This window comes from Microcaecilia unicolor, chromosome 12 (assembly GCF_901765095.1).
Source record: "Microcaecilia unicolor chromosome 12, aMicUni1.1, whole genome shotgun sequence".
Classification (NCBI taxonomy): domain Eukaryota; kingdom Metazoa; phylum Chordata; class Amphibia; order Gymnophiona; family Siphonopidae; genus Microcaecilia; species Microcaecilia unicolor.
Genome location: NC_044042.1, coordinates 56,133,893 through 56,151,881, shown reverse-complemented (window position 1 = coordinate 56,151,881; position 17,989 = coordinate 56,133,893). Strand labels below are relative to the sequence as shown.

Genomic DNA, 17,989 nt, shown 5'->3' with positions numbered 1-17,989 from the left:
TGCTGACTGTCTCCATGGTTCCTATTTTGAGCCTGATGGCACTCCCCGCCCCTCCCCCACTGGCACAGATTTTCAGGGTAACCAAAATATACATGTAACATTTGGGTGAAGAAATATCTTCCTATGCCTATTTATTGTGCATAATATTAATTAAGAAAAAGAAGAAGCTTGTATGGTCCTTGTGATCCTCCCCATAGTTAAGAGCCCACTGTCTTATCTGAATGCAGTGTTCTGTTAGTGTTTTTGCATGGCAGTGATTCATTATTATATGTAAATGCTTTCCTTGCCACAAACTGCTCATCTTTATTGGTATAAAGTGAATGCAGTGTTCTGTTAGTGTTTTTGCATGGCAGTGATTCATTATTATATGTAAATGCTTTCCTTGCCACAAACTGCTCATCTTTATTGGTATAAAGTGAATGCAGTGTTCTGTTAGTGTTTTTGCATGGCAGTGATTCATTATTATATGTAAATGCTTTCCTTGCCACAAACTGCTCCTCTTTATTGGTATAAAGTAAATACAGGACAATACACTGTACAGGCCTAAGGCCTGAATTAAGGCATGCAGCAACAACACGGTGCCAGAGGTAGTTGGCTTAAGCTCAAACCCAGGTCTCCCTATAGTTTGACCCGCTATGTAAATTATAGGTATTTTTGACTCTGCCTGTTAAATACTTCTAAACCTGAAATTTATTCTAAGGACATGGGTCAGTGAAGTGCTAAATAACTAAAGAATACACGCCCCCTCCCACCCCCAAGATAATGTATACTGAAGTATGAGAAAGAGTAAGTTCTAGAAGAGACAGCAGATGTGAAGGGCAGCCAGCTGGAGAGACTGTTGAGCCTGAAACGCCAGTGCCATAGTTTTTCTCTCAGTTGGTTTATATTTAGTCTGAGACGTTACTGTCTGGCTAGAATACATGCAACATTTGGGTGAAGAAATATCTTCCTATGCCTATTTGTTGTGCACTCTGGAATGCACTGCCTGAAAGGCTCCGCTTAACACCAGACTATCTCTACTTCAGGAAGCAGGTAAAGGCTTGGCTCTTCAACCAGGCTTTTAAAGGAAGAAGTAACTAACTTGTTAGTCTCACTCACACACACAAGGAGTGACATGGGCTGCATAAACTGCAGTAGGACACGTTTATCCACTCCTATCCTAGCTGAGATAATATTTAACCATCTCTCTGACCTCATGTGCAACTTTCACTAAATTAGTCACCTTACTTTCTAACTCTTCATACTCTTACCTATCTATATGTTCCATCTTTGCTTTACCCTTCACTATCAATTAAAATGTTCTATTATGTATTGTGTTGACATTGTAAGTAGTATACTATGCCATACTTTGTATTGTTTGAATATTTTTACTGCTGTAATTACGTATTGCTCATGTTGATCTATTCTTACTGTACACGGCCTTGAGTGAACTCCTTCAAAAAGGTGGTAAATAAGTCCAAATAAATAAAATATGTTTATTAAAACAATTTACTATACTGCCATTTCTGGATATACGTCACAGAAGTTTACAAATACCCCCCCCCCCCCCAAAAAAAAAAAAAAACAACAAACAAAAAACCCTAACAGAAAAGAGTTACCTTTTAGGATGGGAAAAAGTACAATCACACACCCAAGGTAAAGAAAAGTTAAAACACCAGTCACCACCCAAGGATGCATTAGTCCACAGACCAACCAAACTGTACTTATCAAGAACTCCAAAAGCAAACTGGAAGAAGTGGGATTTTAAACTTAGGAAACAAAAGATCTGAATGCATGCAAGATGTCAAATTATTCCACAGGAATGGGGATAAGAAGAAAAAGCTGAATTACATTTTGACTCAAAACGGGACAATTTAGGAAATAGGAGAACCAGCCTGTGAGCATTGAGGGATTGCAATGCGGGGGCAGGCGTGTAAGGGATTGTTAAGGACAAACGATAGAATGCAGCACCTAAGTGCAGGGCTTTTTGAGTAATACAGAGCACCTTAAACTAAAGATGATATTTAATAGGTACCCAATGCAACTGCTTTAAAAATGGGGTAACATGGTCATGTCTCTTAGTATACTTGACCTACTATAATGCCAGAAAATATGTGAAAATAAAGCACTTAATGTTAAAGGGAAGAAAAAAAGCCTCAAAGAGCTCCAGACCAGCCGGTCTATAGAGCTAAAAGCGATCAATATATAGGAATGTAGAGGTGCGTCAGCGTTTAACGCGCTTACTTGTGCAGTGAAGAATTGGAGGAAGAGAAGACTGCAATTGAGGTGTGCCAGGGAGTGGAGCCTGGAAGTTGGGTGGACAGGACTGCAGGCATGTCCCAAAATCTCTCTCTCCAAAATTGGCCCCCTTGGCAGCTCTGGGTCTTGCACCTCTGCCCTTCCCTCCAGCAGCCCCCTCCTACGAGCCCAGCGCCTATCTCCCTGCCCTCCAGCCCCAACCATGGGTCCAGCTCCTCTCTCCTTGCCCCCCCCCCCCCCCATGACCCCAGCATCCCAATACTGAAAAAACTACGTCATTGTACCTTGGGAGGAGTAATTTCTAATGCGCTTTTGGCATTCCTAGAAATTTTGTTACTTATATGATACGTGTAGTACTCTATTAGCATGATTGGCAAGAGACTAGAATAAATTCTAATTTCCAAACTGAATGATATTTAATTTAAATGGTGGGAATGTATAGTAGCATTTATAACATGCCTTTAAATTTAAGGCGCCTTAAACGCTAATGCGCCTATACATTCAGCTGGAGTGCTAGTGTGGAAGACTGCATGATTTTTGGAGAGACCAAGTTGCTGTGGGCAGTGTGACTACAGGATCCACAGCGCACCTTCACACCAACTGAAATGTAGAGGCGTGTTTGCAATCTTAACGCTCCTTGAAAGTTAAGGCACGTCAATCACCAATGTGCCCATAGAAATGTGTAAGCGTGTTAGCACTTTTTAACGTACCTTTAAAGGCACGTCAAACACCAATGGGCCTATAGAAATGTATAGGCACGTTAGCACTTTTGGATTTGAGCAGAGAAAATAAAAGAAGTAAAACTGATTTTTGTTTGTTTGTTTGCTGTTTAAAAGTTTTGCAGTTAAGACTGAGGTAGAGAAACCACATGCATGATTGTGTAAAAACAAGTTTGTGCAAGTGGATTAATCCCAGTTAAGCCACTAGGAAAACTGGTCTCCAAGCTTAAGGTTGGGCTGGCATTATGTGTGTTCTGCTGGAGTGCTAGTTTGCAAGATTGCATGATTTTTGGAGAGACCAAGTTGCTGTGGGCAGTGTGACTACAGGATCCATAATGCACCTTTAACGTTAAGGCACGTCAAACACCAATGAGCCTATAGAAATGTATAGGCACGTTTGCTCTTTTTATGTTTCAACATTTTTATTAGAATATTTGCAATGTCATTATACTTTACATCATATCTTGGTAACCATACAACTCTGTCAACCAAGTATAACATCAACTTCTGTCAACATCATTTTACATATTCCTCCCCCTTCCCTCCCTCCCCACCCATCCCCCTCTTTGGGATTTAGCATGCTGATGTTTAAGTTGTTGATCATGAATTAAAGAATTGTGTAATAAAGTGAGATCATCGATTAATGTCTCATGTTTTTAATGCTATTCCTAATTATTCTAATTCCATTCCCTATCCTCTCTATCGCTTTAATATCCAATGTTCACATCAATACTATTTATCCAATCTATCATTATATACTGATATCTTTCCCTCCCTCCCTACTTAGCCTATTATATGTATATTGATCCACTACAATTAATTTAATTATTGTTACATAGTGTTAAGAATTCGGCTTCTCCCTCTTTGAGTCATCCCATCCAAGTAACATCCCCAAATGTTAAGAAAACGTATTTTTCGTTTGTGTGTTCCTTTCGCTTCTCTTGCTTCCCAGGTCAGCAGCTGATGTATCTGGTTGCGCCAATGCCAGAAGGTTGGTGGATGTGTTGAAGTCCAGTGCTGCATTATACATTTTCTAGCCACCAGGCACACTTTGCGGCAAAACATTATTCTGTCTGCTTTTAATCTAGGATATGTATCTCGTATATCTAGTATTAACATCAGTGGATTCATTTCAATTTTACTGTTCACAGTAGTAGACAAGAATGCAGCTATTTGTCTCCAATACCGTTGTATTAATGGGCAGACCCAGATCGCATGGTATAGTGTATTATCTGTCCTATTACATTTCAAACAGGTAGCTGTCTGGATTCCTCCCGATCTATACAATTGCACCTGAGTGAAATAAGCTCTATGTAGCATTCGAAATGCGCATTCTCTAAGGCCTGCCCCTTCTATTGTCCTGGGAATATCTTTTATTTGTGTAATAATATTCCATGTTGTCAGTTCTCTTCCCAGATCTGCTTCCCACTGTTTCTGAAGCTGATCTATCTCCCTCCCAGGCACCAACTCCCACAGTTTTAAATGTATGTTGGAAATGGATGCAGCATTCTCAGAAACTGCCTCATAGAACTTAAATAACTCGTTCCCCTAATTTCTTATTGAGTACTTCTCTGTTAAGAGTACGTACATAATGATGTAATTGATAGTGCGCAAAGTGGTCCTTCCAACTTGCCATCCTTATGGTCTGTAGCTGTGACACCTTTTTTATATGCCCATCGTCCCATAATACATCCTGCAAATTAGCTATTCCATTTCGTTCCCAAGTAATAAATGTTCAATTCTCTAGTCCTGGTAAGAACATTGGGTTACCCCTAATTGTCAATAGTTCCGTGACAGATGGGTCTCCCCCCAGTAATTTTCCTAAAAATCTCCACGCGTCTCTGATGGGCAGCAACAGCACACTATGTCTAATTCTGTTGGGAAGCATATTGTTCTGAGTATGTAGTAGCGTTATAAGATTATACAGAGCAAAATAAGCTTCTTCATATTCAAGTGGAGTATGGGTTTGAGTGGAAAATAACCAATCTCTTACCTGCCGTAGCAAACAAGGCATCGTTCGCTCTTTTTAACATCAAGTTAAGGCGCATTATACACTAACGCACCAATACATTACTACAGGTGCGTATGTGTTAGATGCGCATCAACTTTAAAGGCGCATTGAAAATGCGAAGGCACTTATACATGGCTACAGGCGCGTTAGCGTTTAATGCGCATACGTAGTGCTGCAAAGAATTGGAGGAAGCAAAATCTGGCAAGCATAGTAATCATCATTACAATCATCGATGTACCCCACTTCAATATTATAAAGAGCATCATAAAATCTAGGATCATGCAATACCTGCCCGTCTATAATCTGTCCCCATATATTCAAGTAAACTCACTAAAGTCTGTAATGACCTGTTCCTTGCCAAATCCAAAGGTCACTACTCCATCCTCATCGACCTATCCGCCGCTTTTGACACTTTCAATCATAATTTACTTCTTGCTACATTATCCTCATTTGGGTTCCAGGGCTCTGTCCTCTCCTGGTTCTCCTCTTATCTCTCCCACCGTACCTTCAGAGTACATTCTCATGGATCTTCCTCCACCCCCATCCCGCTCTCTGTTGGAGTTCCTCAGGGATCTGTCCTTGGACCCCTTCTTTTTTCAATCTACACCTCTTCCCTGGGCTCGCTGATCTCATCTCATGGTTTCCAATATCATCTTTATGCTGACGACACCCAGCTTTATCTCTCCACACCAGACATCACTGCAGAAACTCAGGCCAAAGTATCGGCCTGCTTATCCAATATTGCTGCCTGGATGTCCAACCGCCACCTGAAACTGAACATGGCCAAGACCGAGCTCTGTCTTTCCACCCAAACCCACTTCTCCTCTCCCTCCACTCTCTATTTCAATCGATAACACCCTCATCCTCCCCGTCTCATCTGCCCGCAACCTCAGAGTCATCTTTGACTCCCCCCTCTCCTTCTCTGCCCATATCCAGCAGACAGCCAAGACCTGTCGCTTCTTTCTCTATAACATCAGCAAAATTCGCCCTTTCCTCTCTGAGCACACCACCCGAACTCTCATCCGCTCTCTCATTACCTCTCGCCTTGACTACTGCAACCTACTCCTCACTGGCCTCCCACTTAACCATCTATCCCCCCTTCAATCCGTTCAGAACTCTGCTGCGCGTCTTATCTTCCGCCTAGACCGATACGCTGATATCACCCCTCTCCTCAAGTCACTTCACTGGCTTCCAATCAGGTACCGCATACAGTTCAAGCTTCTCCTACTAGGAGTGGAGGAGTGGCCTAGTGGTTAGGGTGGTGGACTCTGGTCCTGGGGAACTGAGTTCGATTCCCACTTCAGGCACAGGCAGCTGCTTGTGACTCAGGGCAAGTCACTTAACCCTCCATTGCCCCATGTAAGCCGCATTGAGCCTGCCATGAGTGGGAAAGCGCGGGGTACAATTGTAACAAACAAACAAACAAAAAATAACCTACAAATGCACTCAATCTGCAGCCCCTCACTACCTCTCTACCCTTACGCTCCTACCCGTAACCTCCGCTCACAGGACACATCCCTCCTCTCAGTACCCTTCTCCACCACCGCCAACTCCAGACTCCGCCCTTTCTGCCTTCCCTCACCCTATGCTTGGAATAAACTCCCTGAGCCCATACGCCAAGCCCCCTCCCTACCCATCTTCAAATCCTTGCTCAAAGCCCACCTCTTCAATGTCACTTTCGGCACCTAACCATTGTACCTCTATCCAGGAAATATAGACTGCCTCAATCTTGATTGACTGCACTTTTTGTCCTTTAGATTGTAAGCTCCTTTGAGCAGGGACTGTCCTTCTTTAATTGTATAGCGCTGCGCAACCCTGGTAGCGTTTTAGAAATGTTAAATAGTAGTAGTAGTAGTAAACTTGAAAACGACAAGTCTGTTAGAGAGAATAGATACTGCCAATTCCTAATACTCTCTACACATATTCTTATTTATTTATGGCATTTATACCCCGCTCTTTCCCGCTTGGTAGCAGGCTCAGTGTGGCTTACAGGATATGGTACAGAGCATCATAGAGATAACACAAAGTAAGGTGCAAGGTACACAGAGTATGGTACGAAGTATAACAGAGATAATAGAGTTGTAAGGAGTAGGACAATTGGGAGAGATGTGGGGGAGAGGACTGGAGTATGAGTAGTATGGTTATGTATTTGCTTTGTGGAATATATAATTCAAACCAAATTAACACCTGTGTTCATAAAGGCACGTCAAACACCAATGAGCCTATAGAAATGTAGAGGCGCGTTTGCAATTTTAACGTGCCTTTAAAGTTGAGTCACCAATGCGCCTATAGAAATGTACAGGCGCATTAGCACTATTGGATTTGAGCAGAGAAAAAAAAAAAGAACTAAATCTGATTTTTGTTTGTTTGTGTGCTTTTTAAAAGTTTTGCAGTTAAGACTGAGCTAGAGAGACCAAGTGCATGATTGTGTAAAACAAGTTTGTGAAAGTGGCTTAATCCCAGTTAAGCCACAAGGAAAACTGGTCTCCAAGCTTAAGGTTGGGCTGGCAGCAAGTGTGTTCTGCATGGTCTGCTGGAGTGCAAGACTGCATGATTTTGGAGAGACCAAGTTGCTAATTTAAATGGCGCGTTAGTGTTTTAAATGCACATCAAACACTAACACGCTTATAGGAATGTACTACTACTTATCATTTCTATAGTGCTTTTGCGTTTAAGGCACCTTAACTTTAAAGGTGCGTTACAAATACCCCCCCCCCCCCCCCCCCAGAAGTACTACTAATAATAAAAAGTTCAGTTACAAATGGGAAGCTTTCAAATAAATAAAAAACCCTGTCAAACAATACTATAGTGTGGATTTCAGTGTTGCACTATATGCCTTTATTTGTTCTTAAGATGACAATAGAGATATTTCTATATAAAAAAAAGAAACCAAAGACATATAGCGAAGCACTGAAATCCACACTACAAAGACATACAGCACAACAGTGAAATCCACACGACAGCATTGCAAATAACAAAGCAAGCTCTAGAGCACCTACAAAAATATTTGGAATATAACCCTACCCCCATTCACAGACCACTCGAAAACTCCCCCCCAATAGGCAATTTAATTAAAAGAATATAAACCTCAACAGCAATTGTTTTGTTCTGGCCAATATGGCGAAAAGCTCTACCCACTGTCCTCAGTCCAGCTAGGATCATGCCGGCTCCGTCATTAAACTTTTTCGTTACTATCTGCCGACTTTGGAAAGGAAGAACGTCCCCGTGCCGTTTCCGGAAGCGCGTCAGAACGCCGGGTTTGGATTGGCTGGTTTCAAGGGGTCCTCAGCTTGCCCTGCCCCACTAGGCTTGGATTGGTCGGTTTGGGCCGGCAATGTTTTGGGCGCGTGGATTTTAACGGCGCGTACGTCGCCGCCGCCGCTTGCAAAAGTTACCAGGAGAAAAATGGTTGGAGGAAAGGTAACAACACAGCTGATTGAGAATCTGGAGCTATGGGCGCTGCAGGGGTATCTGAGCGATGGTACGTATTTATTTATTTATTGCATTTGTATCCCACATTTTCCCACCTCTTTGCAGGCTCAGTGTGGCTCATGAATGGTGGAAATACATAAGAAAATAGACATTTAGTATTACAGAAAGATCTTGGGTAACATGATAATGATAAAACATGATAGTAGTGTAACAAGCAAATATTGTAAGACAATTCTGGATATTTGTGTAGGTGTTCATATTTTTTGATCTTTGTGACATGCCTTGTTAAAGAGATGGGTGTTCAATAGTTTGCGAAAGTTAGTTAGTTCATAGATCGTTTTTAAGCTGCGCGGCAGCGCATTCCAGAATTGCGTGCTCAAGTAGGAGAAGGTTGACACATGCGTTAGTTTGTATTTTAGACCTTTACGGTTGGGTAAGTGAAGATTAAGGAATGTGCAGGATAATTTTTTAGCATTCCTGGGTGGTAAGTCTATCAGGTCTGACATGTAGGCTGGGGCATCTCTGTGAATGATTTTGTGAATTAGGGTACATATTTTGAACGTGATGTGTTCTTTAAGTGGGAGCCAGTGTAGCTTTTCTCGTAGGGGCTTAGCACTTTCATATTTTGTTTTACCGAATATAAGTCTAGCTGCAGTGTTTTGAGCTGTCTGAAGTCTCTTGATTATTTGCTCTTTGCAGCCAGCATAGAGTGCGTTGCAATAGTCTAGATGACTGAGTACCATTGATTGTACCAGGTTGCGGAAGACTGTCCTTGGGATGAAAGGTCTTACTCTTTTTTTTTTAATTTCCACATTGAGTGGAACATCTTGTTGGTTGTGTTTTTCGTGTGATTCTCAAATGTTAGGTGTCGGTCGATGGTAACTCCAAGAATTTTTAGGGTGTCCGAGATTGGAAGATTCAGTGTTGGTGTATTAATGGTTGTGAATTTGTTCGTGTTATGTTGAGAGGTGAGTATTAGGCATTGGGTTTTTTCTGCATTGAGTTTCAGCTGAAATGCATCCGCTCATGAACGCATGATATGTAGGCTTTGGTTGATGTCATTGGAAATTTCCTTTAAATCTTGTTCAAATGGGATGTAGATCGTTACGTCGTCTGCGTATATGTATGGGTTGAGGTTTTGGTTTGATAGTAGTTTGGCCAAGGGTATCATCATTAAGTTGAATAAGGTCGGTGAGAGGGGGGATCCCTGTGGAACTCCGCATTCAGGTATCCATTTGGCTGATGTGGTCGAATTAGATGTCACTTGGTATGATCGTGTGGTTAGGAACCCCTTGAACCAATTGAGAACATTGCCTCCAATTCCGAAGTATTCGAGCATATGTAGTAGTATTCCATGATCAACCATGTCGAAGGCGCTAGACATGTCAAATTGTAGAAGTAGTATGTTCTTGCTAGTTGCAATCATTTGTTTGAATTTATTCATGAGAGTAACTAGTACTGACTGGGAGTCATGTAGTATTGAGAATTTGTTTAGATAGTTTGTGAGTTGTTTGGTCACCATCCCTTCCGTAGTTAGTTAGTTCACTAGCACTTTTCTTTGCATCTTTGGGTATGGGGTGAGTAGAATGTTTCCTTTCTCCTTCGGGAAGAATCCATTTTGTAACATATAGTTCACGTGATTCGTTAGGTCTGTTATAAATTGTTGAGGGGCAGATGTCATAAGGTTGTTTGGGCATATGTCTAATTTGCAATGAGATTTGGCGAATCTTTTGAGCGTTTGGGAGATGAGATCCTCCGATAATATCTCGAAGTTGGTCCAGGTTCTGTCTGCTGGGTAAACACCAGGGTCTGGATCTAGACAGTCAAGGAGTACGGCGTAATCGGCGGTACTAACTGGTATTTTAAGTCGCAGTTGTACGATTTTCTCACTGAAGTATCTCGCGAGATTGTCTGCTCCTGGTGTATCTTTACTGTTGGTTGTGATTGGTGTGATATCTAGTAGTTTGTTCACGAGTTGGTAGAGTTTGTGTGTCCTTGTAGTTTGGTCCAATTTCGGTTTTGTAATATAATCTTTTAGTTTGTCTTATGGTATATTTTATATTTTCTTTGAAGTTGTTTCCAGGCGTTAACTGTGGGGTCGTCTTTCTTTTTATACCACACACGTTCTAACCTTCTAACTTGTGTTTTGAGTTTTTTCAGTTCTTCATGGAACCATGGTGTTGAGTTCTTTCTGTGTGAGGTTCTGGTTTGGATTGGGGCGATATTGTCTAATATTGATCTGCATCTGTCATCCCATTCTAGGAGGAATTGGTTTGTATCTGCCTTTATTGTCCATCGGTTGTTTTCACTATTCTTGGAAAAATCCTTACATTGTAATGGGAGTTTAGGCCCTCCTGACAAGGGACAAAATGAAAGGAGATGTAGTAGTTGGTTAGATTACAAAGCCTAAAAATTGGACAGCTTAATATAGTAATCGGTTTTCACACAGGTCCACTTTTTGTTTTTGCTAAAGTAGGGAGGGAAGATGAAATCTCACTCTTTTAATCTCCCTTGAAATTTGCCTCCGCGATATTTGGATTATGTATTTCTAGGTGTATAATACTCCAAACTTATCATGAAAACCCAAACTAACAGCTCTCAAAAATATGTGCTCTTTGGGAGGAAAAAAATACACCAGCAAAATTCACATAAAACAACAATATCACAATCTCTGAATATCGTCCTTGGTGTTTTCTCTGGATACAATCTGACAGATTCCGAAGGGAAAACACAGAGAGAGAGAGAGTTTATTTTCATTATACTGAAATTTGGACTGATAAATAATACAATTTTCTGTAATAATGGGATAAAATATTTTTTATTGTAACCATTTATTTACTCTAATAAATTTTAGCATTATTATAAAAGGAAACCTAAACTCTAAAGTGTTTTCCCTTTGCCAGAAAGGCTTGTTTTTTTCTGCTCTCTTCTGTTTAGCTTCCTTCCTTTTAGAGGCAAGAAGTCAGTGCCCTATATAAACACTAGGGTTTAGTTCCTCACAGAGCAGCATGAGCTTCCACGATATTCACTAGGATGTAGGAGTAGTGGTTAGTGTAGTGGACTTTGATCTTGGGGAACTGGGTTCGATTCCCACTGCAGCTCTTTGTGACTCTGGGCAAGTCACTTAACCCTCCATTGTCCCAGGTACAAATAAGTACCTGTATATACTATGTAAACCACTTTGAATGTAGTTGCAAAAACCTCAGAAAGGCGGTATATCAAGTCCCATTTCCCTTTCCCTCTCTGAGCATTGACAGCTCACACAGGCAAGATAGGGTAAAGTCTCCCTTCTTTCGTTTTTTTTCTCTTAGTAAGCTGGTGTCAGGGGGACAAAAAGCAGAATGAAGAATAGAAATTTTAAGAAATGAAACTGCTTTAAATCAGGAACTGAATTTCCTGTTATCTTATGGAAAAATATTGGACTTACTTTCAACCTGCTAAACTGCTTGACATTAAACAACTTACATTGTGTTAACAGTGTAATAATTCTAAAATGTTCAAAAAATACAATGAGATAAACTGTAGTCAAATTAAATCCTAATAGTGCTAGTATGATACACTATCAGAAATATCTCTCTATATAAAACGCACCTCCAACGTTCGAATGAAGCCTCTGTTAGCCAAAAGTGAAGGGGGTGAGATCGCATTGTATCTGCCCCGCCCACGCGTCAAACGTGATGACGTCGAGGGCGGAGCAATGACACTCATCCAATCGCAACGCTCGGCAGCGAAGCGTCAGGGAAGGAGGCGGAGCTCTCAACGTCTAGCCTTCCCTTCGCTGTGTTCCGCCTTCTTCTGACGTCAAGGATGACGTCAAAAGAAGGCGGAACACAGCGAAGGGAAACCTAGACGTCGGGAGCACCGCCTCCTTCCCTGACGCTTCGCTGCCGGAAACGCCACGGAGGTACATTTAAAAACAAGAAAAAAAAATAAAAACCATGTTGGGGGGAGCGAAGAGGGTGGCCACAAAAGAAAAACAATGGGAGCGGGAGGGCACGGGAGAAACGACACCATGGATGCGAAGGGGGGGGGGAAGAAGAGGGCGGCCCAGGCTGGGACATGGGAGAGAGAGGAGCATGGATGCAAGGGGGGGTCATGGAAGGGACACAGGGGACTTGCTGGAAAAGGATGAATGGAGGCGGCAGGGGACAGAGGAGCATGGATGGGCATGGATTGGGAGGGCAGGGCTCAGGGAGAGAGGGCAATTGCTGGAAAGGGATGAATGGAGGGGGCAGGGGACAGAGGAGCATGGATGGCCATGGATTGGGAGGGCAGGACTCAGGGAGAGAGGGAAATTGCTGGATAGGGATGAATAGAGGGGACAGATGGGCATGGATGGATATGGATTGCAGGGCAGGCCTCAGGGAGACAGGGCAATTGCTGGATAGGGAAAAATGGAGGGGCCAGGTGACAGATGAGCATGGATGGGCATGGATTGGAAGGGCAGGACTCAGGGAGACGGGAATTGCTGAATAGGGATGAATGGAGGGGACAGATGGCCATGGATGGATATGGATTGCAGGGCAGGCCTCAGGCAGAGAGGGGAAATGCTGGATAGGGAAAAATGGAGGGGCCAGGTGACAGATGAGCATGGATGGGCATGGATTGGAAGGGCAGGACTCAGGGAGAGGGGAATTGCTGCATAGGGATGAATGGAGGGCACAGATGGGTATGGATGCATATGGATTGCAGGGCAGGCCTCAGGCAGAGAGGGGAATTGCTGGATAGGGATGAATGGAGGGGCCAGGTGAAAGAGGAGCATGGATTGGAAGGGCAGGACTCAGGGAGAGGGGAATTGCTGCATAGGGATGAATGGAGGGGACAGATGGCCATGGATGGATATGGATTGCAGGGCAGGCCTCAGGCAGAGAGGGGAAATGCTGGATAGGGAAAAATGCAGGGGCCAGGTGACAAAGGAGCATGGATGGGCATGGATTGGAAGGGCAGGACTCATGGAGAGGGGAATTGCTGGATAGGGATGAATGGAGGGGACAGATGGCCATGGATGCATATGGATTGCAGGGCAGGACTCATGGAGAGGGGAATTGCTGGATAGGGATGAATGGAGGGGACAGATGGCCATGGATGCATATGGATTGCAGGGCAGGCCTCAGGGAGACAGCGGAATTGCTGGATAGGGATGAATGGAGGGGCCAGGTGACAGAGGAGCATGGATTGGACTCACACTTTCACTCTGACTCTCAAACACTCACTCTCACATACACTCTCCCAAACACACACACTCCGAGGAAAACCTTGCTAGCGCCCGTTTCATTTGTGTCAGAAACGGGCCTTTTTTACTAGTACATATTAAAACAGCACAGTAGAACATTCACATAACAGAAACATGTCCACAGAATCCAAATAATATTCTTGTAACATAGATATGTGTTTTTTTACAATGTGTATAGCTTGTATTGTGCTGACAGTGTATCATATTAGAATGTCCATATTACATGGATATGGCTCATTATGTCTTTGGGGGCAAGTGGTGTTCAGACATAATGATAGACAACATGGGTAGGACAAAGGCATGGGAGAAATAAGTGGGTGTCTGAACTGTAGGTAAATTTATATGTATAGCTGAATAAGGTATGTGGAATTGGCCTTAGTTAAAAGATGTGGCAAACTAGTTCAATCACTACAGGCTTTCACCTGCTTGCTGAAGTACAGGTAGCCTTGAGTTAGGTATAGCCACTCAGGGAGCGAGCTCTTGAGAGAGCATTCTGGTGGGTGTCGCATCATACAGTTTCCTTAGGCGAGGGTACAGATAGTTGATGCACTTTGACGGAATCTTATAGGCCTCAAAGATATGTAGAGAGCCAACTAATTCTTTAAGTGCACTGGCCCATTTTATTTGAGGATCTTGAAAATCATGGGTAAGTTTGTCGTTGTAGGGTACTACGGTTTTTGTAGGAAGAGTGTGATGTGATTATGCTGCTTGCCAACTCTTTCAGCCATGCTGCATCATTCTGGATTAATTGGAGTTGTTGCAAAGTTTTTCTGATTTGACCAATATGCAGGATGTTACAGTAGTCTAGCTGTGATAGTATCTTGTCATGGACCCACAATGATTACTCGCCTCTTGATATATGGAGAAAAATTTTGTAATTGCCTCAGTGATAGAAGCAGTTTATAAAAGTTGTTTACGTTTTGCAGGGTTAAAGTAAGTGATGAGTCCAGCAGCCTCCCAAGATCACATCCCTGCCTAAAACCGCACGTCAGGAGAGTTGGTACACCAAACCTTTGATTCCGACTCCTCTATTTGTCTACTGTCAAAACCCCAACTCCTAATATGTATAGCAAATCTAAGAGAAAATTTATTAATTACAGAAATGTAGGATGTTTCTTTATGCACAAAGTATGTTTGAAGCTTAGACAAAGAATGTGAACAAAAAACATGCTGTCAAATGAAAGTATGCAATTCACTGTTGTAAGTTTTCATTTTGAAGCTGGAGTGGGTACATTTTTTACTGAATTTAACTCCACAGCCCTGTTTTTTGGGGGTGTTCATACTTTGTAAATGGTGTTTCAAGTCAAATACCTATCCACTTGTATTAGGAAGCCATAGAACCTCTGTTTTTCTTGGGTTCAGGCAGAGTTTGCCTTTTGTCCGTTCTTAATTTGGTATTAGGCCTGTGATTCTCCAACTTTTTACTATAGCGAAACCTGTAAAAATATTTTTCATACATCAAGGAATCCTCAATTTGTGTAAGCATATGTTCACACAAATGTTTTCTATAATCTAAATTCTTGAGGAGCCCAATTTGACACAAAATTCTATACCTATACTGATGTACAGCTACTCATACCCATACCTCTCAGTAAACTACCACAGTGATTGTCAATCAACCAAAGCAGCTTGGCTAAGAAGCAATAAAATAGGTGATAGTATGGGTCACTGTGATGATCAAGGTGAAGTGCTGTTGCTGAACAGAACTAATTGTCTGCCTGACAGGGTATTAACTAGAGAGCTGTATGGGAACGGGGTTAGTGGAATCCCTTTCAGGTCTGCAGGGATGGACCCAGGTCCTGCGGGGTTCCCATGGAAGTGTAGGTGAGCCTACCCCCCCCCCCCGAGCCTTAGGGTGCCCTTCCCGAACATACCTCAATGCACCTTGGTGGTTTAGTGGTCTCTTTGGAGCAGGAAAGATCCCTACTTTTTGCCGCCGCTGATCCTTGTGCTGCAGCCACTTCATCAAAATGGCTGCTGCGACTTCAAGTGGCGGCCTCATGAGACTTCCATGGAAGTCTTGCAAGGCCACCGCTTGAAGTCTTGGCAGCCGTTCTAAATAAGTGGCGGCAGCGAGCAGATCAGTGGCAGCAGGTAGAAAAGAGTGGGGATCTTTCCTGCTTCGAAGAGGCCACTAGTCCACCAAGGTGCATTAAGGTACGTCCAGGAAGGGCACCCTGACTCAGTGCTGGAGGGGAGAGGAGATGGATGGATGGATGGAGTCGTGAGTTGAAGGGGGCTGTAAAAAAGGTGGAGGGAGTGTGGTTGCAGGGTGGAAGGGGGCTGGAAAAAGATTGGAGGGGGGAAGGGGAAAGGGGGCAATAGAGCATATGGGATTGAAGGGGATGGAGAGGAGAGAAGAGGTAGATATGCTGCTTATGGATGTTTGCTTTTTTGAAAAGGTACATATTTTAAATGTATTTTGCAGAGTATAGAAGAAAATGCATTTGTTTTACCACTTTTTTCACTGCTTATAGAATCTGGCTTTCTTGGGGGGGGGGGTCAAGGTGTGGGATGGAGGAGATTACTTGTGGTGGGGACAGGTTAGATTCCACAGGGGATGGTTTAGATTTCTGGCCCTGTGCAACTCCCTAATTTGAACCTTGCTAGGGAATGTCTGGAGGTTGGAAAGTTGGAGTGCAGTGTTGTTATCTTCATGGTCACTGGCTTACATCCTCTGCTACTGAGTATAGAATATTTTGTGGTACAAGTGGCAGGTTTTTGAACTTGTTAATTCCTTAGCATCCTTCTAGGCTGGTCCAGACGCTTAGATTATGCACTTCTACTAGCAGATGGAGACTGAGAACCTATAACTGTCCTTTGCAGTCTCCAGCAGATGGTAGATGTGGTAAGCCTGTGCAGTCTGGTAAGACCATGGGAGCTTGTGGGTTCCTGGAAGACCATTGGTTTGGTTCTGTTTTAGGGTCAATGACAACTGGAGAGGCTGAGATCTGTAGGGGCCAGGGGCCTCTCCAGCCCTGGGGGTGTTACAACCAGGTGGCTAGGTCCCTCCCCCTGTCTATCTCATTTTTACTTTCTTCCCAGAGCTCCGGGCTGAGTTTGAATGTGTTCCTTGGCTTCGCTTCCTCTAATGTGGGAGGGGAAACCTTGAGTGCCTTTGAGGACAGGCAGTAATAGCCAAAAAAAAAAAGAGGAGGCTAATAGCACAGTGTATGTTTCCTGTACCAGCTGTTCCTGGGATCATAGGAGCCAACTTTTCAAAATGATTGGGGGTGCTAAATTAAAAAAAAATTTTTTTTTTTACAGGCAGTGCATTCCACCCCCCCCCATACCTTAAAATCCTGTCTGCTGCAGTCTTCACCTGGGCAGTGGCAGCGCCACTCATAGGCTGCTTGCAACCTGCACCAGGACTTCTTCCCTGAACAGTCCCAGCCAGCGCTTAAAACTCATTTTACCTGACTGAAGTCCTGACTGCAAAAGAAGCAGAGTAGAGCAGGCTCACCTTCAGTCTTCCCCTTCTCTCTCAGCGTCCCACCCTCATTTACTGTTTCCGCAAGGGTGGGATGCAGAGAGCGAAGGGGAAGGCTGAAGGTGAGCCTGCTCTACTCTGCTTCTTTTGCAGTCAGGACTTCAGTCAGGTAAAATGAGTTTTAAGCGCTGGCTGGGCGGCAGGAAGGCAAGGAGGGCTGTCGAGGGAGAAGAGGGGCGGGTAGGTCGGGCTGGGGATGTTGGAACCGGAACTTCGGGTGATTGACGGCCAGGAAAATGTTGGGGGTGCTCGAGCACCCACGGAGTCGGCGCCTATGCCTGGGATACCTTTGGCAACCCAAACAACCTTTGCCTCTGTGGTCTTGGGTGGTGGAGAGGCAGTGGGAGAACCTCTGCAATTCTTGGCAAGCCCCAATAAGCATGTAGAGGGCCTGGTGCTGTCTCACTTGTGGATGCCGTGTGTTTGAGTCCAGGGTGCAGTGTAACCTATGCGAGATCTGCAAGGTGGGTTCTTCCTGAGGAGTCTATTCTTTGAGGATGGGGGGACCCAGTAAAGATGTCGGGGTCCATTAGCTGGTGGCTATGTGAACAAGGTTGAGGTGGACCCAGATTACTTCAGACCGGGTCCTCAGTCATCTGAGATGGCTACGCCCTAGAATTTGTGCATCCTGATGAAAGGTGGAGCAGTTGTGGAGACTTACAGCTTGAAGCTGTGGTTCCAGTTCTGTGGAGGGAGCGCGGTACCAGGAGGTACTTGATTTTAAGTTGTGGTACCAAAGAAAAAGGTCACAGTTAAGTCTTAATTCTCAATTTCAAAAGGATCAACCATGCTCTTCAGTTCCCCAGTTCCACATGGAGATACTACACTATTATTGTGGAAGCACAGAAAGGGGAATTACTTACCTC

The 17,989-nt window shown here is 43.5% G+C and overlaps 1 protein-coding gene across 2 annotated transcripts in view; it reads left to right on the top strand.

The window, feature by feature from the left end:
- The first annotated feature begins 8,327 nt into the window (after positions 1–8,327).
- NCAPD3 (non-SMC condensin II complex subunit D3) overlaps positions 8,328–17,989 on the top strand; it is a 146,094-nt gene continuing 136,432 nt past the window's right edge. For both annotated transcript variants that reach the window (XM_030221959.1, XM_030221958.1), the window contains exon 1: positions 8,328–8,449. In XM_030221959.1, coding sequence (XP_030077819.1) covers positions 8,374–8,449 — 76 coding nt within the window. In that variant the 5' untranslated portion in view covers positions 8,328–8,373. The remainder of the gene's footprint in view (positions 8,450–17,989) is intronic.